The sequence below is a fragment of the Pogona vitticeps genome, chromosome 3 (assembly GCF_051106095.1).
Source record: "Pogona vitticeps strain Pit_001003342236 chromosome 3, PviZW2.1, whole genome shotgun sequence".
Classification (NCBI taxonomy): Eukaryota; Metazoa; Chordata; class Lepidosauria; order Squamata; family Agamidae; genus Pogona; species Pogona vitticeps.
Window position 1 is genome coordinate 83,190,205 of NC_135785.1, and position 25,812 is coordinate 83,216,016.

The 25,812-nt window shown below is 39.8% G+C and overlaps 2 protein-coding genes and 1 long non-coding RNA gene across 15 annotated transcripts in view; 1 reads left to right on the plus strand and 2 right to left on the minus strand.

Annotated features, from left to right (window-relative positions):
* PLCE1 (phospholipase C epsilon 1) overlaps window positions 1-17,485 on the plus strand; it is a 201,661-nt gene extending 184,176 nt beyond the window's left edge. For 8 of the 9 annotated variants that reach the window (XM_072995309.2, XM_072995313.2, XM_072995310.2 and 5 more), the window contains 6 exons: window positions 2,358-2,486; window positions 4,990-5,199; window positions 8,061-8,222; window positions 9,210-9,428; window positions 12,583-12,783; window positions 16,355-17,485. In XM_072995309.2, the coding sequence (XP_072851410.2) occupies window positions 2,358-2,486; window positions 4,990-5,199; window positions 8,061-8,222; window positions 9,210-9,428; window positions 12,583-12,762 (900 nt within the window). In that variant the 3' untranslated portion in view covers window positions 12,763-12,783; window positions 16,355-17,485. The remainder of the gene's footprint in view (window positions 1-2,357; window positions 2,487-4,989; window positions 5,200-8,060; window positions 8,223-9,209; window positions 9,429-12,582; window positions 12,784-16,354) is intronic. The other variant, XM_072995312.2, reaches the window with a different exon arrangement.
* NOC3L (NOC3 like DNA replication regulator) overlaps window positions 1-25,812 on the minus strand; it is a 52,412-nt gene that overhangs the window by 5,431 nt on the left and 21,169 nt on the right. For 3 of the 5 annotated variants that reach the window (XR_013543963.1, XR_013543965.1, XR_013543964.1), the window contains exons 17-21: window positions 25,124-25,305; window positions 23,086-24,208; window positions 22,568-22,665; window positions 20,926-21,010; window positions 20,328-20,818 (exon numbers count right to left, since the gene is read on the minus strand). Coding sequence is in view for 2 of the 5 variants with exons in the window: in XM_072995316.2 (XP_072851417.2) it covers window positions 20,687-20,818; window positions 20,926-21,010; window positions 22,568-22,665; window positions 24,080-24,208; window positions 25,124-25,305 (626 nt within the window). In the remaining 3 variants the exon portion in view is untranslated. Of the gene's footprint in view, window positions 1-20,327; window positions 20,819-20,925; window positions 21,011-22,567; window positions 22,666-23,085; window positions 24,209-25,123; window positions 25,306-25,812 lie in introns of those variants that run through there. The other 2 variants (XM_072995316.2, XM_078391330.1) reach the window with 2 other exon arrangements.
* Window positions 10,891-16,414, minus strand: LOC144588414 (uncharacterized). Its single transcript, XR_013543966.1, has 3 exons — window positions 16,327-16,414; window positions 15,583-15,622; window positions 10,891-10,945 (listed from the first exon to the last, which is right to left on the minus strand). It is a non-coding gene; the product is annotated as an uncharacterized LOC144588414 (long non-coding RNA).

The following is a 25,812-nucleotide window of genomic DNA, read 5'->3' on the forward strand; positions in this document are numbered from 1 at the left end:
GTGTGTAAATGAGCTAGGAATTGCAGAGTTTGATTGAGCAATTGATCACATGTCCCAGAGCAAACAATTGCACAGTGGGCTAGCAAAAATGCTTCATGGAGTGCACTTCCACACAGCTATGTACTGCAGATGTAATACCAAGTTACACCTGCATAGTTATGTAACAGGTTTTTGCCCATTGTGTTGAAAGAGAGAGAGAAGGCAAGAGCTTAATAAATAATGTGTTGTGCAAACATTTGAATAGGTAAACAGCTCTTAGACAGAGACAGGAAACAACAAAATTAAGCAGGAAACAAAGGCTGAAAGATGGAAGAAGGGACAATGATCAGTTTTCAACATGTGAATTTGCACCTAGTGCATCTGTCCGGACAAGAGTGTCGTTAGAAGAGCTCACCCTAAAATGCACACACTTGCTTCTCTTTTCAAGTAAAACCTATATTCAGCCTTAAGCTTCATAACTATTTCTTGCCTTGAGTGTAAGGAGTCTTCATAACTTCAACTTGCAACTTGAAATTGAGCAATATGAGTCTCTAAGATGGCCCAGTAGTAATCATCTTGGGGGGGCGGCGGCATGAAGTAGTAATTGCACGAGCCATTTCCCCTTCTGCCAGGGCATCTCTTGTGCCAATGGTTATGTGAGCAATTTTCCAACCAGTGTGCAAAAAGGCACATGATCAGCAACCCACAAAGAGGAGAACCATGTGTGGGATAACAATTTGTACACATTTTTCCCCATCAGGATGTTCCTAGTTATAGATTATTCCTTTAGAACAAAAATATGCTTACAACATAGGAAGTTATTCTGGGGTACCATTGAGCCTCCCAGGCTGATTGTTATCTGCACGGTACTGCTCTAAATTCATCATCAGACAGACTGTGAGGCCGATGAATATTGCTTGAACCAAAGCTATTTACAGTGTTACTGGATCTTCACTGAACCCTATTCACACCTTTTGCTGCTTGCTCAACTACATATGGCTCATGTTATGGTGCTAGATAAATTTCTCATGCTTTCTTAGAAGAATGTCCTTTGCAAACAGCTCAATATCTTTGCTGAATACAAAAAAGAGAGAGGTGTATTCTGTTTGAATCTAATGTTTCTTTTGGGAAAAGAAAAGGAGATACAGGACAGTTGAAGTTACAAATTTTAGTCCCGTTCAGCTGGAGAACTAAGCACACACTTAAATGTTAAATGATGAAATCAGTGAAGTTTTGAAGTGCTTACCTCTGTTTAGATAACAGCTTCAATTCCAAATAAATTATTTGAGAGTTTGTTTTTCTAAATTTTGAAATGGAGTTCCCTAAACAGTATGTACAAATATGTATGTTACAGTAACATAAACACAAAAATGTCCCTGTTTGTTTAAAAAAAAGTTTAAATGCATTGTGTTAGGCAAATTGCTTGCAAAAATGTATATATTAAGCAGAATTGTGTACAATGGTGCATTAATGAGGCGGAACATGCACAAAAGGCGTATGAATTTTCATAGGAATTTTTAAAAATTCTCAGTGTTTGGTAGAAGCCAAATTTACAACTGGAAAAATGAGATGCTTAAGTTGCTGGCCTTATCTAGCCTTATACTGGTTGCAATCTGTTCTGCTCTAGTCCTTACATGCTGTTAAGCAGGCAGTTCTGCGTGTGTTTCTCCAGTCTCCTGGAGATTTGCCAGTTCTTCTTCATGAGTTATCCATCTGAGAAAGTTATTCAGACCCACTAATTTGAAGTAATTCAGTTTATTTGGCCTTTCTGTCTTTTCTTCAACCTTATTTATTTTTTATTAGTGCTTCTGAGTCAGAGCTTACTTTATTTATGAAAGCTTAATCAAAGTGGCTGTTGTGTGGCTCTGTCTTTCTTAATCTTCTTTTGTCTTTTTTCCATTCTCTCTACCTATGGTGCAGCCCTAGCTTTCTGATAGTTGGCATGGAAATTCCTCAAGACTTCCCTGACCTACGTATCACTTCAGGCTTCCTGAGTCTAGAGTGTGTTTTTAAAACAGCATTTGATGACAGTTTGTTAAGTCACACAGATCCCACCTAAATACTTCAGCCTAAATCCAATTATATTAGTCCCAACTAAACTAGATCCATTGATTCAACTGGACTTTTATAAATCAGTGTTTATGTTGTTGCATTAGTTCAGTGAGTCCACACCAGTAGGGACTAACAGTGGATTTAGTCCTTATTGTGACAATTTATTCTGGTAACTTTATTTCTGAAATCATTTTGCTAAGCTTATTGAATCATGTCAAACATGTACCCAAATGTCAGGTATTCTTGCTGGGTGTTCTTGTTAGATACAAATATGTTGTTTAAAAATAAAACAGTAAATAACCAAAATGCATGCGTGTTTTGAACAGCGATTTAACATGGCAGAGAGAAGATCAGCTGCAGTGTACAAAGTCACCATACATGGAGTTCCAGGCCCAGAACCTTTTACACTTTTTACTATAAAGCAAGGGACCACAGTGGCTCAGCTTCTGCACCAGGTAAGAGTGTGACGAGATGGCTGAATTACCCCATTAACTCTCAACTAAACAACCTTCTTTCTTCACTCTCAACCGCCTACACTCTCACCTTTTCTTCTTCCCCAATTAACTCTGCCCCCACCGACTCCCATTGGTGCATGCAAATTTCAACATACTGTACTATCACTGTACCTACCGCTTAGTTTAATAATAGCCAAGCAAATTTTGCACTTTAAGCATATCCCATAACTATTACACAAACAATATTGAACTCAGATAAATAAATAAAAAATTTCTCTAATAATTTGGCCTTCTAGACAAAGTGTTTGCAACCACATTCTGAGATCCTTTTACACTGTGGATTTCAAAATCAAAGTCTTGCAAAATTAGTGCCCATCTTGTAAGTTTGCTGCTATTAGATTTCATGTGTGTTCTTAGCCACACCAAAGGGGAATGGTCGGTGCAGCGGACAAATTGCCTTCCCCAAATGTAGGGCTTCAGCTTTTGCAGCATCCATACAATAGCTAAACACTCTTTTTTGATAGTGGATAAATGTCTCACCAGGTTGGAGTTTCTTGCTTACGTAAGTCACTGGATGTAGACTCCTGCTTTTGTCTGTTTGGCACAGCACAGCTCCCAGTCCCATGTTAAACGCATCTGTGCAAATAATGAACTCACGATCGAAGTCCAGTGCAGTAGGGACAGGTTTTGAAGTCAGCGCCTTCTTCAGATGATTGAAAGCTACCTGGCACTCTGATGTCCACTGGATGTTTTTAGCTTGCTTCTTTTGGGTTAAGTTGTTAATGGAGCAGCTATCTCACTAAAATTCACGATAAAACATCTATAATATCCAGCAAACCAAGGAACACTTGAATTTTCTTTTTAGAAGTTGAGATGGGCCAAGTATCAAAAGCTTCTATCTTCGTATCTAGGGGTTTGATCATCCCCCCTCTGACTAGATGCCATAGGTACTTTATTTCAGAGTTTCCAGTTTAACATTTAGCTGCTTTCACTGTCACACTGGCGTCACGTAACTTTTGCAACACAACCTCTAGATGAGATTTATGTTCGTCCCAGGTCTGGCTAAAAATCCAGTGTCATCCATGTAAACCATAGTGAACTCTCTCAGACCATACAGAGTTTTATCTACCAGCCTTTGAAATGTGGCTGGTGCATTTTTTTAACCCAAAACTCGTAATTTGAAATTTGCATAATCCTAAAGGACTGCAAAAAGCTGTTTTCTCTTGGTCTTTAGGATCCATGAGCACTTGCCAAAACCCTTTAGTCAGATCCAAACTGGAGATGGACATTTCCCTATTGTTTCAATAAGGTCATCCAGGCGAGGCATTGGGTAGGCATCTGCCTTGGTAATATGATTTAGTTCTTGCTAGTCTACACAGAACCTAAAACTCCCTTTTTAGTATTTATTATTTATTGATATGTATTTGTATATTACTTTGTATTCTTTCTTTCTTTTTATGCTTTGCTGTAAAACAACCCAGAGAATGTGTTGCACTAAGGGGCAGTATATAAGTTGAAATAATTGGAAGACTGATCCAGAATCTCACTGAAAAATCCAGATACCATCCTCTGTTGTCACTTTGACCACTGTGGGGTTTCAAGCCAAGGTTCATTCATTGCCAAAATCTTTACATTGCTTCAAAATGTTGGTGCGTGCAAAGACTTTGAAACATAAGATGATCTGGTTCTTCTAATACAAACAGAAAGAATATTGCTAATATAGCCATAAGCTGCCTGGACAGCTCAATGAGTTAGGTGTGTTTGGGAGTTCAGTGCCCCATCATGCTTCCTAGGGGAACAGCCAGTCTTTGTAGCCTTGGGCAAGCTGTATAGTCCCATTGTACCCCCAGAAGAAAGGAATGGTAAACCACTCATGAGTCCTCTATACCTAGAAAACCCTGGAAAGGGTCAGTATAAGTAAGTTGACAACACAGAATTATTATTATTATTAATATAGCCCTGTGGACTTCGCAATGCTGGTGATAATAGCAATGATGATGGTGGTGATTATGATGTCTTGCTTCATGTAACATGTTCTGTATTACAATTACGATATCCATCACAGAGGTGTTTTTTCCAAATGGGGGGCCAGCCTGGTTACCCTTATCATGGGGGCATCATTCCTTTTTTTCTGAAATATCACTGAGATGCAGAAGAAAAGGGAAAAGAGCTGAATTCATAAATGGAAAAAGCTCCAGCTGTTATCTCAACAGAGGCTGTTGTTCCAGCAATGGAAAAATGCTCAACTGTTTTGGGAGTATGAACAAATGGTCTGGCAAACTGGACAGCAATGAGATTAAAGAGCACTGGCCTTCTCTGAAAGCTACTCAGATAGCGCCTAGCCCCAAGAAAGGCAGCCCAAATGGGTGGTTAATACAGCAAAAACATGTTTTTATAATATGCCAGATATAAACCAATAATAAAGGTTTTTGTTGTCAACACAGTTGAGTCACTGAGCATGCAACCTTCTGCTATCCTAATTATTATCATGCTTCTGCTTTAGATTTTGGCTTCTACAAAAGGAATTGGAAAATATCCAACAGACTATTTTTTGATGGAGGAGAAATGCTTTATATCTAAGGAAAGAAACGAGCACAGGAAGCCACCCTTCCAGAGGGTGCTGGGTCCCGAGGAGGAGGTCGTCCAGCTATTGAACAGCTGGTTCCCAGAAGAAGGCTATGTCGGAAGAATTATCTTTAAAACACGCGAGGAAGTGAGTCAATTTGTCTTGACATATATTGCTTGCTGATAATATCAGAAGAGTGACAAAAAGAGCGTGTTAATTGTTTGGCTTACCGGAATTCATTTTTCCTGACAAAGAACAGTAAGGAAGGAAGTACTACAGAGCAGTGTAGCAACAATAATGGGACAGATCTTTGTGTGTTTTGAAATACGTCCTAATGAATCACTGAAACTAAATACAGGAAAACATCCCAAGAGCATTTATTTTGCATTCAAGATTTTGCTTCTGAAAATATGTATTAAAGCTCTTAATAAATTGTAACAAGCAGTTTTTACTCTGTATCTTACGGGATGCTCTTATGATTACAAGTGTATTGTTTGTTTATACATATAGTTCATACTCCAGCACAGAATGAAGCACACTTAACGGGTTGGATCCAAGCTATCTCGAAGACAACATTCCCTTTATGAGCCTGCCTGGGTTTTAAGATCATCAATGAGGCCTTTCTCTCAATCCCACCACACACACACAGACATATTTGTTGGGGCATGGCAGAGGGCCTCCTCTGTCCCTGCTCCCAGACTCTGGAACTCCCTCCCACATGAGGCCAGACTAGACCCTTTTTGCTGTCCTTTTGCAAGCAGGCAAAGATCTTTCTCTTCAAGTTTTTCTTTAGAAACTAGCTTTCTAAGGGTTTTGTTTTTTAAAATGGGGCCGTTTTATTTATTTTAATGTGTTTTAGTATTGCTTTTATCTGTGAGTTTTAGTAAGATATTTAATTCTTTTTTAATATTGTAAATTCTTAGTTTTAACCTTTATACTGTTCATTTTTTTTTACTACTGTAAGCTTTGTAGGCAAAAGGCTGGGAAAAACACAACAAATAAATCAGCCAGCCAGCCAAATTTTCCATTTTAATCTTTTGTTGGTGAGTTCTGAGTTACCTGGATTTTACTAACACATTCATGATTCCTCAACACATTTACTGTCTACATTAACTTTCTTGATTAACTGTTATACAATTATTTATTCGTGAGAAGCCACGTAGTATAGCTAATAGACTGTAAGGAGACCTGGGTTCAAATCCCTGCCCAAGCCATGAGAACTCACTGGATGGTAGCAATGGTAAACATTTGTTAAACATCTCACAGACCTCAAAAAGCCTACTATGGCTGCCATAAGTTGGAATTGATTGAATGGCATGTAAGATACACAGTGATCTCATATGGGAATTATGTTTTCTTGAGCGTGTTTTTTTCCTAAGGGCATGATTCAGTCAGAAATAAATACTTTCTGGGGTTACATAGAGGCCTTACAAACAAATACTGAATGTGATGTATGCATTTTTAAACATCTTGTGTGTCATATGAAGACAGAGTACCCAGCTCACAGGGGGAGGGGGCAGCAGCAATGTGTAGCCTGCGTAATTAACTTGTAAACCACCCAGAGAGTGCTTTAAGTGCTATGGGGCAGTATATAAGCAGCACACTTTGCTTTTTTTATGTTTTTGGCTGATGCTCACTTGCTGAGTGCAGAATCTTCTGGGTATCTTAGCCACTTACAGCCATAGCATTTCAATCTCAAGTTGAATATATACTTGGTAGTAAAAGTAGTGTTTGGTATTACATATTGTCTGAAAACAAGCTATCGTTTTAGTCACATTGACTGAAATAGAAAGGATTTCTTAAGTGTACGCTCAGCTCTCCAGCTGAGCTTAGTCGGCCTTTAAAGTCCTGAACTTTGGCTAAAGTATTTACTGCTGTGTAAATAGCTGAGGCTTTCCACTTGCACAGGAATAAGAAAAAAAGTCCTCAGTGGCATTCTGTGTTGGGCATCAACAGGATGGATGCAGCTGACAGCTCTTACCTCTTTTAATTTCATTTGATGGCTTGAGAAAATATACCATTCTTTGCCTGGCCAAACATGTTTTTAGCCATTATTCAGCAGGCAATAGTGCTGAATAAAAATGAAGATCAGATATTTGATGGCCTTGTATGGGCAAATAGCTGCTGATCAAAAGTAACTTGAGGAACAAAACCATTAAAAGGAAGATTGGCTTAATTTTGTAGGAATCAGTTTATTTGGTAACAATAGGAGCTGCCATAAATTGTGTTTGCCTTCCAGCTTATGATGTACCATTCCCGTTAGGGCTTCTCTCTGAAACCAGGGTGTCAAGTCACTGCCAACCTCATTTAAGGAAACATTCTGGTCACAGGCTGATTATGGAGTGCAGTGCATTCTGGTCTGGTGAAGCTGAAGCACTGTACTATAGGACAGCGGTCCCCAACCTTGGGCCTCCAGATGTTCTTGGACTTCAGCTCCCAGAAATCCTGGCCAGCAGAGGTGGTGGTGAAGGCTTCTGGAAGTTGTAGTCCAAGAACATCTGGAGGCCCAAGGTTGGGCACCACTGCTATAGGAGAATGACAGTGAGGACTATGTCAATCCACAGAAACCATTTCTTCTACCTCAGAACAGAAACAACCCAACTGACCCTCATGATTTCTCTTTGTCATTTGAACCATGAGTGCTGGGAAGAAAAATATGCCTTTTCATGAAAGCATTGGAAAAGAGGGCTGAGTCCTTGCGTCATTTTTTAAAAGCACTCAAATGAGAGCACAACTGGTATTACTGGCAGCTATTTGTTGGTTCTTCCTATATTTTTATGACACATTAAATCCAAAAACAGCGTATTCACACTGCAGCTTTAGTTTGCAACAAGGGGTGGGTGGGTTTGGATTTGATAGCCTTATAGGCCCCTTCCAACTTCATTATTCTATGATTCTAAGGGCAGATGTTTCAGAAAAGCTATAACTCCATCCCATTAAATGATAGAACAGCCTCTTTTTCAAAGCCAAACAGGCTTACTATGTTCATGCTTTCAATGTTTTTCTAGAACTTGAACAGGAGAAATATCTGTCAGGAGGAGAAGGATGATGGAATCATCAGCTCTGAGGATGACAGCTTCTTTGTTCAAGTTCATGATGTTTCCCCGGAGCAACCACGGACAGTTATAAAAGCTCCTCGCTTCAGCACAGCCCAGGATGTCATTCAACAGGTACAATATATATTGCTTTAGCATTTTTTTTCCTCTTCACTTCCACTCACTAGGATTCACTTTGACCTTGGGTGAGGCTGAAAGGTCTGCAGAATATCCTGTAGATTGTTTGTGCCCCCAGTTCACAAGTTGGAATGGTATTTTTAAAAAGGAACTTTCTACGCTATTCATTCCTTTGAGGCAGGCGAGTTGCTTTATTCACTAACGTCATTCATTCATTCCCCGTCTGCATTAATAACGTGCTATTAGAAAATTATCAGTGGGCCAGAAAATTGCAGGGAAATACTCTCTGGCTCCCACTAATGGGCAGTCCTTAAAAATACTTACAGAACTCTTGAAAATGCTTACTCAAATCCCTTTAATTACCCTTGAAAAGTGAAGTAGGAAAGTCACAACATGTTACATCAAAAAAAGTAACCTTGCAACTGTTAATTGGTTGAAGTCCAACCTTTGTACAGGTTCTGTAGCTTAAGACTGATGACATCAGTGGCCCTTTTTGGTAATTAAAGACTTCCTATTCCTGTCCCAGGACCTCCTCAGTTTCCTGATGATGTAAATAATTACTTGCGACATGCAAAGATCTTGGGAGTGGACGAAGAAATGTTCAGTTTCGAAAAAATTACATTTGCTTATGACATCATTAGCCTAATGCCAAGGGACATACATGAGCAGGATTTCAGTAGTTATATTAATTTTGAAATGTAGCTTGATTACACCCTTGTTCTAATAGATATGTAATTAGTTAACCAATAGCTACTTGCAATCTCTGCAAGTCATAATGGGTGCTATTCAAATTCTCTACCCTGTTCCTGTTTCAGCCCATGAGAACTGGCTGGAAGTGTGTTTAGGCCAGTAGTGCTTCTTAAAGAGAATGCTTATCCAGCAAACTAATATTTAAATTTGTATATCCCTTTTGCTTGCATTAGATGTGGTTTGCTTGACAAATAAGTAGTTTTGGTTTTGCTTCCCTTTCATTTTCTTTAACAGACCTTGTGCAAAGCCAAATATTCCTACAGTATTCTGAACCATCCCAACCCAAGTGATTATGTTCTCTTGGAGGAAGTGACGAAAGAACCAGCAAACAAGAAATCCTCAACGCCCAAAACTTCTCAGAGGATTCTTTCTGACCAAGAGTGTGTGTTTCAGGCTCAAAGCAAATGGAAGGGAGCTGGAAAATTTATCCTTAAACTTAAAGAACAAGTCCAAGTAAGTACATTATTGAAAAACTTTTGTGAGCCTTAAATTCTGTGTTCTCAGTATATAAAAGATGACTGGATTGGATCCAGGATCTGCTTTATGATAGTTTGCTTAAGCCAGAGCAGGAAATAGGGCTGCTTGTCAGATGCGTGAACACGACTTGGGTGATTTTTGTGGAACCCTGGAATCGAGAATCATAGAATAATGGGAGGAGTCTATAAGTCCACCGAGTCCAATGCAGGGATTTAATTCAAAGCATCTTTTTCCTTGTGTGCAAGTGGAAAGCCACAACTATTTATATAGTAATAAATACAGCAAAGATCAGGACTTCCAGATGAGCTCAGTGGACTTTCCAAGAGGGATTTCTAATTTTCTCTTGAATGCCTCCAGTATTGGGACTCAGCACCTCCTGAGATAACTGGTTCCATTGTCATACTGCTCTGACAAACAGTTAGGAAATTCTTCCTGATATTCAACCCAAAGCTGGGTTCCTGTGATCTACATTCCCTACCAACTCCATTTTTGTTTAAAAAAAATTGAAGAAAACCACCACCAGGGGCCAAAGTTCTTTTATAAACAAAGTGTGGGCAGTCTTTCACTATGAAGTCAGAGTACCTAAAATGTCTGGTCCTTTCTCATGTTCCACAGATGGTTTGGTCTGGCTCAAGAGGGACCCTGGAGTTGGAAAAGTGGCCCTCCGTCTTTCAGAGCTCTTTCTCATTTCTTTTTTAACATGTGTGTCATCACTGTGAGAAATTGTCTAGGGATGTGTGGGACTGTGTTCACCATTGCGCAGGTGATGCTCAGCCCTGTGTCTCCTTTTCCTCTAATACGGACAAGGCAATTAATGCTCTGAACTAGTGCTGGGGGAGAATAAACAATTTGAGCCAATAAAGTTGTTTTGAATCCGGACAAGATATTCCATGTGTGTAGTTCAGGTGTCTAAGTGCCCTTCAGTCAGTTGCTAACTGAGATTGGGTTCCTCCCAAAGGATCAGGTTCATGGTCTGGATGTGCTTTTAGAGTGTACAGAGGACAAAGCTTCATGCAGCCAGGTCTCTGTAACATAAGCCAGGTCAGCATGCTCATCCAGGATCAGGGGACTGATGTTTTTCCTTCCACTAGAGGCCTTTGTGACTTGGAGTGCCTTTTCTCAGTTTAGACTGATATACCATGACCTTATCAAGGCAGAGATAGCCTCTTGCCTGCTACCCACATTTTGAATTAAGGATGTAAGAGTACTGGCAAAATTTCCTGTTCTCAGAAATTTTTAAAGTCTCATTATCCTAGGATTTCCCCCCAAGACTTCCCACTCTATCAGGGAGATTTCCCTCTTTTTTGTGAAAAAAAACCCAGTCTCAGTCTTTTTTCCATTTTAATGTGTCATTCTGCACAGGAAACTGTTGAGCTCTGCACAATTTAATGCCCTTTCCGGGTGAATCCTGCGCAGGATGCCTGCCATTCTGCATAGGAGTTGTGACAGTCCTGCACAGCTTGATGTTTCTTCTTCCATGTCTGGGTTGAATGCTGTGCAGGAAGAATACTATTCCACATAAGAATTATTGGAAAAATGCATAATAATCCTGTGCAGCTTGACATTTTGTCCAGACACCAAAACATTTGAGAAATCTTGCAGAATTTTCTTGGGAGAGGTCTCGGGAGGAAAAAAAGCTCATAGAATCTCATTCTTCTTCTTCTTCTTGGGTTTCCCCTAAGAGTGGAAGATCCACATCCCTATTTTGGTTTACTGGATTATTGCAATGCAGCTATAAGTGCAGCTGCCTGTCAAAACAGTTTAGAAACCTCCTGTAGCTCAAAATAAGTTGGCTAGACTGCTCACTAGAAACAGCAAATATGATCATTTTATGGCAGTACTTTGCCATCTACCTTGGCTGAAATCTTGTTGTTTAAGTCACAACCAGAGTAGGCTCATTGAATCAGTGAAACTTACCTAAAAGGTGACTCACTAAATCCCCATTGATCAATGGGTCTATTCTAGTTGTGCCTTAACATGTTACAGTGGGGTCTTGACTTGAGAACTTAATCCGTATTGGAAGGCGGTTCTCAAGTCAAAAAGTTCTCAGGTCAAATCTGCATTTCCCATAGGAATGCATTGAAAACCATTTGATCCGTATCTGCTCTTTTCCGTCCATAGAAACTAATGGGAAGCTGCTATTCTGCCTTCAACCACTAGAGGGGGATATTTTGGTTTTTTTTTCTTAGGTCAAGAAAGGTTCAGGGAAGGCAGGGAAAATACAGTCCAGGCAGTACCAGGCAGTCTGAAGACTCCCAATCCACTCTCTAAACGCTGGGAGGAGTGAGGAAGCAGACAGGCACCCTTTTCACTGGCCAACAGTTAACCGAAAGTTCAAATTTTGCACTTTCCCTGCCTCCCACGTGGGTTTTTTTCAGTTCTTAACTCAAATCTAAGTACTTAAGTCAAGTCAATATTTTCCTATGAGAGTGGTTCTTAAGTCAAAAAGTTCTTAACTCGAGCCGTTCTTAAGTCAAGACCCCACTGTATGTAACAAGATCTTAGCCAATGTGTTTCATGGCCAGGTCAGTATATGAAGGCAAAGTAAAACCAGCAGCAAGATTATATTAAGATCCAAAAGCAGCATTCTTAGAATGTCTGGAAGAATAAAAATACTTTCAGCTCTTGCAGAGTCAGTTATGAATACTGCAGGCAAGACACTCTGAAAAGGGTATTCCACAAATGGAGCGCTATCCCTGAAACCCACTTTGCTCTGTCTGGTGGATGCATGTGCAGAATGATAGTCAGTGTGTAGGTGAATATGGAAGGATATGTTCCTTCAGACAGACTAGATTTAAGCCACATCAGTCTTTAAAGGTTGAAACGAGCACTTTTAAATGACTTCATTATTTAATGCTGTTTTTGCCTTTGTTTTATTGGATTAAATCTTATTGCTTAGGTGTCATACTGTGCTAAGCAACAGGATTTCAGTCACTATATACTATTTTCAGTCACTGTTTTATTTTGTCTGTGTGGATGGACAGATGGGTGAGTAGACAAATGTTAATGCATTATACTCTGCCTACAGATTTCTGTTTACTAGGCAGTCTGAGTGTAAATAAATAAATGCATATATACCAAGAAATAAATGAAATATATCTATTTCTGTTGTCTCATATTTTATTTGCAGGTAGGCCGAGATGATAAGAGAAAAGGCATTTCATTTGCTAATGAACTTAAAAAGTTAACTAAATCAAGTAAGCAATACCGGGGCTTTATAACCCCACCTTTACAAACATCATCAGAAGGTCTCCAGAATAAAGAAGACAAGACTGCTTGCAGTTTGACTTTCAGTGAAACTATGGAATAACTTTAATAGGTTTGTATTCAGGTAGGAGATGCTTCCAATAATCAAATGAAAACACAGTTACCCCTTTAGCTAATAAGGATTTCCATGTTTCATTGTAATGCGTTTCAGATTATAAACTAAGGACAGGACTTACCATACTGCTGACTCTATGACAACTCCTGTCCTTGGTTGATAATCTGAAACACATTACAATGGAGAGGGCAAAAATAGAAAGCAAATCCATTTACTAATTCTCACAACTGACAATTGAGGTGGAGATGGTTCAAGTTTTCATTACCACCAGATTATTCGAAAGTAATTGTAGTGTGAAAGACAGAGTGGCAAACTAGGACTTAGAGCAGTGGTTCCCAACCTTGGGTAACCCAGGTGTTCTTGGACTGCAACTCCCAAAAACCCTGGCTAGCACAGCTGGTGGTGGAGGCTTCTGGGAATTTTAGTCCAAGAACATCTGGGTTACTCAGGTTTGGGAACCACTCACTTAAGAGATCTGGGTTCAAAGTCATGGAAACTCATTGGAGGGTAGCCATCTTTTCAGGAGATAGGTGGCCTACAAATAAAATAAAGGGTAAATAAGGATGTGGTTACACTATGAAAATGAATTGGGGTTAGGGGTACAGTACTTGAAATCCATTTAAAGGCAGGTGGTGGTCAAGTGGTTTTTGGGCCGGCGTGTATGTCCTCTTGGGACTACTTTTAATCTGTTGCATTTGTGGATTTGTTGCCAGCCATCCTCTTTCTTCCTATTTTCCTCAGTGGTGTCCAAAATCAAGATAAAATAACCCCCTCGAAGCTATTTAAATAACTCACTTTCCCACCTAAAAAATACATGCTTTTAACCCAACATTGTGTAAACAGATACAGTATTTTTAAATCAAGCTTAGATGTGCTAACTGTGATGCAAACCCAGAAATTTGTTAACGTGTAACTGCACCCAAAGTTTGAAGCAGCCTGAACGCATGTAACAGGAGGTGATGATTGAGACCAAGGGTCAGTGGTCTCTCAGCCCTGCTTCTCTTCTCTCCATCCAGTTTATAATTTAAGGGACATGTTATATAACACACATGTACCTCATATAGTAATTTGTACTTTCAGTGGTTCATAGCATTAGTGGCATTTGAAATATGAATATACATTGCTGAGTTCCAGCCGTGCAGAGTAATAAATCCTTAAGCAAAAAGAAATCTTACACAAATATTACAGGAGTGCCTTACTGAAATGATGGTGAGCTTGTCTCTTCTCACTGATGATGATTTTAAAGTACTGTCTTTCTTCTTCCTCTTTTTGGTTAAAATCATGTGCTGTAATGCACTTCATCTACCAAGTTACAGTAGCCTGTCATTCATCTGGCTTGTTGTTCTTATAAAAGAGGGAAGAGAGCGACTGGTAAATTATTATTTCCATTGAGTTAAATTTAGGATGCATCCAGATGGCATTTTCTCACGCTCTCAGTGAAGCACTGTAGTGCCCAGGAAGGGTTTTTTTTCCAGGCAATCAGGACATTAAGCAGCATACATGTGCTTGGCTACTAATTTGTTGCACGGAGTTAAGATTCCTTTTCTTCACAAAAGGCTTTGGGGTTCAGAAATGCTGGGGCTTGTGAGCCAAGACTGTGATGCAGGTAGCTTGATGATCAACCCAGTTTGCCCCGTCTCCAGTAAGATGAGCATCTTGTGACCCAAACACTCAGTTTTCATGAAGGGGCTTGTAAGGGAGGCATTTCACATTCAACAGTATTTTGCTGTATGTTGAAGAGAACAGCAGAAATTAACAGAAGGCTTCTACAAGAGGCAGAACACCTGTTTGCTAGAAGGCAAGGTCTGTCCTTTAAATGGGACAGAGTAATAAACAGGAAGGCTGTCTCTGTGTTTAAACCGAGGATGTCTAAATTGGCAAGGACCAGAAGCTGTCAATCAGAGTTCAACATTAAAGGTCTGTGAGCACAATCCTCAGTATCTTTGAATCTAGACCAGTGGTTCCCAACCCAACCTTGGGTAACCCAAGTATTTCAAACATCCTTAACCACTATTCATTTTTGTGATGTAACCACATCCTTATTTACTATTTATTTTATTTGTTTTATTTATAGACCACCTTTCTCCAATAAGGGGACCAAAACTGGCTACCCTCCAATGAGTTTCAATGGCTGAGCAAGGCTTTGAATCCAGATCTCTTAAGTGAGTCATCCCCAACCTTGGGTTACCCAGGTGTTCTTGGACTGCAATTCCCAGAAGCCTTCATCACCAGCTGTGCTGGCCAGGGTTTTTGGGAGTTAAAGTCCAAGAAAATCTGGGTTACCCAAGGTTAAGAACCAACTGGACTAAAGGATATACAGTGGTGCCTCGCTTAGCGATTGATTCGTTTAATGATGAAATCGCTTAGCGATGACTTTTTCAGAGCGATCTTGCGCTCCATTTAACTATGGTTCCTATGGGTGATTTTTGCATAGCGATGTTGGGACCATGCTTCGCATAGCAATGACAGTTTGGGTCCCCTTGTTTCGCTTAACGATGGTTTTGACAGCCTCATGTTGGCTGTTTTTTAAATGTTTAAAAATGTTTTAAAATGTTTAGAATGCTTGAAATCATAAGTGCACTTAATAAACCCTTTGTTAAACTATTTGACTTTGTTCCAACTCTTTTTAAATTTGTTGTAATTTTTTCCTCCATTGAGATGCATTGAATAGGTTTCAATGCATTTCTATGGGAAACCGTGTTTCGCTTAGTGATGAAATCGCTTAATAGCAATTTTTTGGGAACCAATTATCATCGTTAAGCAAGGCACCACTGTACCCATAAGGGCTGACAGATCATTTTGTCTTACCTGTTATGCATTCCTTCTGTTTCACGTCGGCCGTCTTTTCCTAGGAATGGGGAGTAGACATCCAGAATGACTAGCTGTGGTATCAGAACAATTTATCTTTGCAGTATAGTATAGGGAATCATAGTGTGGGAACCCATTTCTTTTCATAAATAACAATTGCTGGATAAAGGCATATAAAATTATTTGTTGTAACATGATTCCATATTTATACTAATTAAACAGAGATGGGAACTTCTGATATTCCCAACTGTAAAACTACTGCAATGTTTGCTGGATTATTTTAATGTTTTCGTTTAAACTTTGACATGTATTTATACCACAGTGAGATTCAGCAGTATTCTATTTCAGCATAAATTAGAAAATACTTTTGGAAAAGATATGAAAGTATAAATTTCATACCAAATGCCTCATCACGGCATCTCTGTTTACTGAAGATGACAAATAAAGTATTGGTTTCATAGTCAAGGTAATTTTTCCGCCTGTTAATTATTTTAGATAAATTCTTTTTGCCCTGAACTTTTAAATCTTTTCCATCTTTCATACAGAAGTTGAAAAGCTTCCATCATTTTAAGCCCACTGCTTTTAATAGAGAAAATGTAAACAATTGAGCTTGCATGGACTAGATTGGGTTCATTCATTTTTCCTGTCAGCAACATTTGAGTGTTTGTTTTTAATCATACCAATGCTTTAAAAAATCTTCAAAGAACTCAGTTCTCCATTTATGCAAAATAAAATCAGACTTACATTTTACATTGTTTCTTCTTGATTCTAGGAATTTACAAGAGACAAAAAGTCTCCCTTCCTGAAAATGAGAGCAGCAGAGAACATGAGGGACACTGACCCAATCCTTCACCCACTTCTTTAAGCAGTCTTTCACTTTTAACTGGAAGATGTCAAAAGTCTCTGTGGAAATACCAGCTGGTTCAGTTGTGGCTTGGCTGCCCAAACAGGTGCAACCTGGAGGTTGCTTATAGGGGATGGAGCCAGTTGTGAAAGATGGATGAGGAGTCGAGTTTCTGAGGCTCTGGCAGGAGGCCCTGCAATCATTTGGAAAGGATTCCTTTCATCTTTATGTTCAGTATGTTTGGAGAGGGGAGTATAAAAGAAAGCACCTTACGTTTTCCATTGCTGGCAAGATCCAGCCTTTTTAGAATAAAAATTTTTAGTTAAGCATCTTAAGGGAAAATGAAGGTTGAGGATGTTCTGTAGTGTATTATGTAAAAATACATTTTTAGAAGCTCCTTCTACACACTTAATTGGCCTTAGGCAGATGTAGATAACATTGTAACTCACACATTTCAGTATGGTGAATATAAGCAGTTTATGATCTGTTTCCTTAATGTCAGTGTACAGTAGTCAGTATACATGTTTTTATAGTGATGCTGATTAGGAACATTTCTTCATGCAGTGTATTGTAGTTTTTTCTGTATAAACAATAACTATTTATTTTACTATTCCAAGGTATGTGTCACTGTATTGTGTATTTATCATGCCTTGCTCTACAGAAATCTATATATCTTTCCAGAAAATTCTGCTTATTTCTCAATTTAGAGGATATGTGTTTAATTTTAATGAACATTCAGGAAATGCATTCTTTATGCTTATTGTCTCAGCTGGTCAATATTAAGTGTTTTGAGGGGAAAAACACGTTTTACTGCTGAATTCTCAATAAAAACCTCAACAGTATAATAGCAAAGTCAATTATTTCAAATAGAGTCTCTCCATTACTGTCACTGACAGCCTTTATTTTTAAAAAAGAAAACCTTTAAACTTAGGAAGCTTACTATTCAGTTTCATTTTTGGTGTAAATCTTGCCATTTCTGTTTGTTTACATAGAAGTAGTTGTAAAGATTTGTATATGTTTGCAAAATCATAAGCTTTTAATATTTTTATAAGGCTCTTAGCACTGGTTGTAACTTTTCTTCTTGTTAATATACTATCAAAAGCAATTTAATATTACACATATAAAGCATGGAAGAACAAAATGGTCACTGGTGTTGCCTTTTAATAACTGTAATACAAAACTAAGGCTGTAATTCTATATTTACTTCACTGGGATAAAGTCCAATTATATTTAATAGCACTTATTTTGAAGCAGACATGTGCAAAACCATATGTAAACCTCCAGCAACAGTAAAGCACTTGCTGCCCACCAAGGATGATACTGTGTGAATAAATCAAGAAATGGGACTGTTCCGTTAATTAAAGTTCAAAGAAAGCAAGATGTGGGGTGGGGGGGGGGACAGCTTGAACCTGAATGGAATGTGAAGTCATAATCAGATTGGATATTCTACAAAGCTTAATTCTCACTGCTTGCAAAATATACTAGTCACCTCAAGGACAGAAAGGCCCCTTCAGATCAGATGGAAAGCAAGTGAATGCCATGATGAAAGAAGAAAACAAATTCAGCTGATTATTATAAACTGACTGGGAGTTAAAGGGAAAGGAAGGTCAAGACTTAAATTAAAAAAAACATTTATGCTTATTCTTAGGGAAATGACAATGAAAGTTTGTTATCGGAAAGTAGTAAATTCATTACTGGATCAACCAAGAAGAAACAGCTGTGCTGTGTGACTCTGCATGGAGACACAGAGACAGTGCCGCCTTGAGGAGAAAGCTAGACTATTAACGGTGTTGATCAGTTCCCATAAGCGTCAGAGCTGCTTTGGGTTCTCCTTCCTTTAGGCAAGATGCATGCCACTGCAAAGTTACAGATGATGTATTAACTGGTTGAACTCCAGTAGTAAGCTGCAACTAGAGTAGGCATATTGAAGCAACAGAACTCCCACTAATTCAAAGGGCCTTCTCCAGCTGTAACTTACTACTGGATTTCAGCCAAAGTCTTTCCAATAAAAATGTTAGAAATCTTAAAGGAAACTTTTAGGGCTGGGCTGGGCGGGGGCTTCAGATCTGATTCAATGCTGAACCAAATGGAATTGATAGGGAGAGATTCAGCACTTGCCCAAATCAAACAAGCACTCCTTTGAAACAGAGCAAATCTGTATATGAGCCCAATGGGAGGCATGAAGATGGAGGGACCCCCAAACTGAAAAGTCTGCATTCAAACACGAGTTGACAGAGTGGCCCCTAGGACTTGTAAACAGGTCTGAACAAAACTTGGTCAGTGCACATCCCAAGAAAGGGCATATCTGTATCTTCAGCCACCACAATCAGATTAAGCTTGTGCAGGTATTTGCCTGAATGCAAAGGGATGTTAGTGGACACAAGGATGGTGATCTGCAGGCTCACCACACAAACTGACCTTCAAAATTTTCACTCTCCTGCACTGAACAGGAAGATCCAAAGGGGGATTCTATTTACATTCCCTCAAATATAGGGAAAACGCTCTACATTCAAGGACACTTACTTTTTAATCTACCAATCACTACAAAGAGAGGAAGGGGCTGTACAGAAGATAATGCTTAGATCTCTTCTACCTGCTGCTCCTCTTTTTAGTGCTTTGAAAAGGACAGACACTATGGATGATGTAATACATAGCATTAAATTATAATTTAAGGCCAAACTATTTATTATGCGTTACTGAATGCAAATTCTTTGGCTTTTCCTTTCTCAAATCTAGCTATAGGCAGGCTCAGTGACAAGCGTTTTAACCAGTATTTTCTATCATTTCCTACTTAAACACAACCTGCTTTAGTTTTCAAGGAAACTATCACAAATTGTGACATACTAGTGTGTTCAATGTCTAGTTTTGGCCTGATGCTATAAGACCACCCCCACCCCCACGCTTTTCTAACCCAAAATTAAGAAATCTAAGTGAGGCTTAGCAAGTGTAGGGAGGAAGGGATCAAAGTACTGGATTGCTTTGATCCCTGCTTTCTCCCTTCATGCTAAGCTGCACGGGGGTTAGCAAAAGGAGAGGGAAAGGGATCAAAGCAATCCTGCCACTGCACAATCGTTTTGATCCCTTTTCCCTTTATACAGCCACGGAATTGCATTTATCCTTTCCCCCCTCCTTTTGCTAAGCCCTATGGGACTTAGTAAGCAGAGGAGAAAGCAAAGATCAAATCCATCCTGCAGGATCACTTTGATCCCTGCTTTCCCCTCCATTTGTGCTTCTTCTCTCCTCAGCTTACTTCCGTGTATAAGACGACCCTCAATTTTTAGTCTAAAGATTTTGGACAAAAGTATACAGTAGTGGAAAAATATAGTAATTTTTGTAGACATTCTGCAATGAATTTTTCCTTCCAACTTCATTATTCTAGCATTTGTCCCAATTCAGCTACAACAGGAGCAGTGTAATGCCATCTGAGGGCATTTCACTGTAGGAGAAAGAGGAATATTTAAGTTAATCTTACACATTTGCTCTACTGTATCAGCATTAACAACTGCTGTTACTGTTGTGCTTTTCTGCCACAGAGGCCCAGTATTTGTCTGAGATGCACAAAGGAACTCCCACTGCAGCCTTGGTTGATTCCGTGTACCTTTAAAATTCATGAAGTCAACAACTCAGACAACCCATTTTATCTCATTCAACATTACTTTTTAAAATTCCACATACATCATGTCAGGTATCAGAACTACTAGTATGCTGTTTCAGGCATCTGGCTGCAGAGCCAGAGGTTGGGAACTGGACGCAATGATCCACAGGGTCCCTTCCAATTCTGCAGTTCTAAGATGATGATAATGATTACACCAGGCAGGTGGAGGTTTAAGACTAATTTGTTGTTTTGGTTCATTTTGCTATTTTTATGGATTTGTATACCCCACTTAAGTCAACAAAACAATGAAACAGTTCTTCATTTAATATGTATTTTAAATTAAAACAGTTCTCCAAAAGTCAATCCTTATTTTTAGAAAAAACATAATTTTGCACTGTGAATACTGTACAATATTTATATAACCATCAAAGCCACTTCCAACTTTAGCAGCCTACAGATGTCACTGATCGGCACAGAATCGCAATTTCTGAATTCTTGAATGTTCTAAAATGTATGAAACATGCTATGTTGCTTATTTACAGACTTTAGATCCTAAAAAACCCAGTATCAACAGTCAAAACATTGTCCGAATTACTTGCAGAACAGACCACCTTTTCTTTCCGACACCTGGTTGTATTTAATAGCTCAAATTGCTTGGTAAGTAGCTATGACACAGGCAAAGTTCTTAGGTGTTTTGCAAAATCCAGGGCTCCTTGGACAGCAGGTTTTGCAAGATGAGTCTTAAATAGTTCATTCAGATCTTCATTGAGAAATGATTCCCCTTGAAAAGGTTTGCCCTGAAATGAATGTGTATCATAATTTCATAGATTGGATGTAAACGTCTGTAAAAGCTCAACCTAAAATTTCTCATCTCAAGCTTTAGGAAAATATAGTAGGAAAATACCTTTTTCCTCGGAGCAACTGATGGAACATGAGGATTGAATGTCATTCCCTTCATACTGTAGGCCTCAAAAAGTTCTGTAGGTGATCTGCGTTGGACAGTCATGAGTTTCATCTTAATATTATATTTCAAAAACAACAACAACAACAAACCAAAAATCCACAAACTAGTGCTCAGAACAAGTATTTTAAAAAAATGAATCACAGATATTAGTAACGTTTAGCATATGTAGACAGATTAGAAAGCCATGGAACTCTTCAGATATAAACTCAAGTAGTTTTAAAATGCGCCACACTACCTATGAACATCAGAAGAAAAAACACTGAAGGGGAACAGAGTAAGAGGAGGTTTATGTCACCCTAAGTGTACAGACCACTCTCCATTCTATCACTAGGATAACCCTCCACAGTGAACACTGTTTACAATTCTATCAAGATTTTTTTAACCATTTGAACTCCTCACTTCATATGTAGGCTAGTAGGGAATTTTGAAAGGTGCCTTCCACTGAGCAATTAGCCATGGGTACTAAGTACGTGGCAGCGCTACGGGTTAAACTGCAGAAGCCTCTGTGCTGCAGGGTCAGAAGACCAGCAGCCATAAGATCGAATCCACACAATGGAGTGAGCTCCCGTCACTTGTTCCAGCTCCTGCCAACCTAGCAGTTCGAAAGCATGTAAATGTGAGTAGATAAATAGGTACCACCTCAGTGGGAAGATAACGGCGTTCCGTGTCTAGTCGCATTGGCCACGTGACCACGGAAACTGTCTTTGGACAAACACTGGCTCTACGGCTTGGAAACGGGGATGAGCACCGCGCTCTAGAATGGGACACGACTGGACTAAATGTCAAGGGGAACCTTTACCTTTACTAAGTAATACCTGCAGATTTAAGCTATAAAATGGTGGGGGAGGCAGTACAGTGGTGTCTCGCTTAACGGACGCCTTGTTTAACGACGAATCCGCATAGCGACAATTTTTTTGTGATCGTTTTTGCGATCACATAACGATGTTTCTAATGGGAAAATATCGCTTTGCGATGACCGGTAAGCTGTTTCGCTTATCGATTTTCGCATAACGATGTTTTCCCAACAGCTGATTGGCAGTTCCAAAATGGCCGCCGGGTAAAAAAAATGGCCGCCCGCTGTGTTTTCACGCCCATTCCTCGCTTACCAGGCAGCGAAAATGGCGGCCATATGGAGGATTTTCGCATAAAGGTAATTTTTTTGCCCATAGGAACGCATTAAACAAGTTTTAATGCATTCCTATGGGCTTTTTTATTTCACATAGCGACGAATCCATATAGCGATGATTTTGGCTGCATGGATTATCGTCGCTATGCGGGGCACCACTGTGCTGCCCTCGTGGTGTGCTTGGGGGCTTCTCAGAATCAAGTGGTTGACTGCTTAGGAAAAACAGGATGCCAGATCTTCCACACCATCCAGCACAGCTGTTCTTACAATCTAAAGCAGAATATGACTAACACACACACACACACACACACACATATATATATACACATACACACACACACACACACACATAACTCTATATCATATACAGAGCCAAAAGCAAAAGCTGAGCAGCTTTTAAAATCTTATTTTAATCTTACACATATTTTGCAAAGTGAACACAGTCATTTCTCTCACCTCCGACTCAATTCATGCCCAAGAGCTTCAGATCCTTCACTTGGAGCACCAGCTACAAGATGAGCCGCAAATTTCTGAACAATTGGATGATAGTGCCTCTAAAAAAGGTATTAATGACAGATTAAGAGTTGTACCGTTTTTTAAAAACACTAATAAATTGCATTTTGCTCTTTGACCCCAAAGACTATATTAATCAACATTGTATTATCTCTGGTTTATAAGCTGTTGGTTAAATATGCAGGAAGGAGAGGCAGGAAATAGAATGGGAAGCACACCACCCATCCACCTGCCATGTCAATTTGAACATCTATTTCATTATTTTGTTGTATTTTTGAGTTTCACACATTCCAAAACTAGACACTTAATGAAGAACCGAGTCATTAACTTGCTTGGCAATAAACACTCAATGAACAATGGGATGCTTGGCAAGAGGGAGAAACTCCAGTAACTGGGTTGCCCATCCACAGGAAGCAGGGTCCCGATTTTTGGGAGGTGAATAGCTCACATGGAGACAGTACCTGGAAAAAGCAACCGCCACTTCACAGAGTCACATTTCCATGATTAAAGAGACAGTAGAAGGAGCTGGTCTGGCACTGTTCCTGATAATGTGCGCAACCTCTATGTAGATGAGAATGTTGGGGAAGACTAAATAAGGCTTATACAGCAATGTAATTTGGCTTTCAATAAAAGCCACAAAGAGAAAGATACTGAGGCTTTGGATACTTCAAATATGGACAACAACTCCTGAATAATTAGAATATTCAGAGATGGTGCAAACATTGGAATTTGCAAAGCAGAAATACAGAGCAAAAATGCTGTATGCTTTTTTAAAAAAAGTTAAGATTTCCAAAGCTGAAAATAATGAGTGAAACTTGAGAATTCAATCCCCCAAATTGAAACTTCAAGTTCAAACTGTTGAAGAACTATCTTTTGAAGAAGAAAGGTTTGGGTCTCTGGCTGCAGAGCCAGAGTTTGTGAGTTCAGTTCCTCACTGCCCCTCCATGACAGGAGCTGGACTCGATGATCCATAGGGTGCTTTCCAGCTCTGCAGTTCTAAGATTAATAAAATAATAATAAAAAGAATGTCTTAAACCAAGGGTCCCCAACCCCTGGGCCGCAGACTGGTACCACTCTGTGGCCTTGAAAAGAACTGGGCCATGGAGACAGATCTTTGAGGGCCAAAAGGATACACGCCTATGCATGTGTGCGCGCCTCCCACCACCCGCACATGCACACACACCTGCCTGTCCTCCCCCACACCCCCATCCCCCACATCCATGCACGCCCTATGCCCCCCACAGATGCATGCACACCCCAGCATGCACCCCCACCTACCCGCAAAGACACACGCACACATGCAGACGCACACACACCCCACACACAGACACCCCCACAGTCCTTGGGAGAATGGTCTTCAACTAAACCAGTCATTGGTGTTAAAAAGGTTGGGGACCACTGTCTTAAGCTACAAACGTAGAGCAGAACAATAAGATTTACTTCTATACCACTCACCCGTAGAGTATGCAATTCCCACAGTGCAGTATTCTGTGCATTACAGTATTCTGGTTCATCCAACTCTGGAAGGTAAAGTCCACTCCCTTGAGATTCATTGTCTAGAAGAAGGTCGGTCTTTGGAAAAGTCTTTAATATCATCATCCAAGGGGAATATTTAAACAAAAGAAAGTTCCACACAAAATGTTAAGAAAAATTACATAGTTGTTACCATGTCTGGATTACAAAATAAATTAAGTAATACAGGAAAAGATGATCTCCGAACAGGTAATATGGTCTCTGTGTTCGGGGCTTCCGCAGTGTTTTCGCGCGCTCCCCTTGCTTACCAAGGGCGCGAAAACGCTGCACCCCGGCCCCTTTCGGCTGTTCCGGCGGCCATTTTGAAGCCGCGGAACAGCTGATCGGCGGGTCGCAAAGTGAAGGTTGGTAAGCGAGCAGCTTACCGACTTTTGTTCTGCGATTTCCCGCCTATACGGGCACCGTTTTGCGATCGCATTTGTGATCGCAAAAACGGCCTCGTAGAGCGAATTCATCGCTCTACGAGGCGCCCGTTGTGCGAGGCACCACTGTATTTGGCAAGGACAGGAGAAAAGGAGAGTTGTTAATCTACGACGTGTTGCCTCAAATGCTAGATGAATTGTAAAAGAGTAAGCTTTTATGCAACAACTAAACCATTGGGACTGTAGCCACAAGTCTGCAGGGGCCCTATTCAGGATATGCTTATGCGTATAGAATCAGCAAACTTAGAGGAGGGCACCTGATCTCTCTCCTTTACACTGTCATAATCTCCATGCAGAAAGCAATTTGTATGTAGAGAAGACATTCTTGTGCATGTATGGGCTCTACCTGTGAGAAAGAACCCTAAATGTCCAAGGTTCTTGCTCCATTTTACAGCCTGCATACAAGCAGGAACGTCTCTGCAGATGAACTGCTTTCCATGTGGTTAAAGTGGTAACAGAGGGGAGAGAAAAGGCACTCATTCCCTTCTAAGCACAGTGATTCCCTTTGAGTTCCATAATGTCAGACATGTTACTAAAAACTTACATGCATTAATGTTCTGTTGGTTGCCAAGATCCCAATACTGGAATTTGCAAGAACATGGAGGGCTAGTGTGGAAAGGCGCTTTATAAAAGCAAGAGCCCTCTGCTGGGACACCTGTTTCCGACGCTTGGTGAGCATCACATCCAAGCACTGCAACATTATTGCCACATCTTCATTTGTAGCTCCTTCAATACAGAGGGATAAAAATTCATTTTAGGATGGAAACGCAAATCCTGAATAACACCTGAAAAACTGAAGGCATCCAAAATTCTTCTTCTATCCCTTTTGCTTTATTCAAACAAGATTCACAATTAAGAACCTTAAAAGTTGTCTGCTATGCGAAGGGGGGGCACAATATAAAAATCCACTACAGATGTATACTGAAGGCTAATTCTAGTTTCTTTGGTGATGAGCCAGAGGAATACACATCACATTTATCTATGAATTAACTATCTAGGCAGGGATTTTCGACCAATCTATCACAAAGTATAAAAAGCAGCTTTCAACCTTTTAAATCACTAAACAATGCTAACTACAAGATGACAGTCACAAACTAAGGTACAGAAGAGTAATGCATTTTCAATTATATACATACAGTGGTGCCTCGCTTTACGATTGTCCCGCACTACGATGAATCCACTCTACGACGATGGTCTAAATGGGGGAATTTCGCTTTGCAATGATCGGTTCCC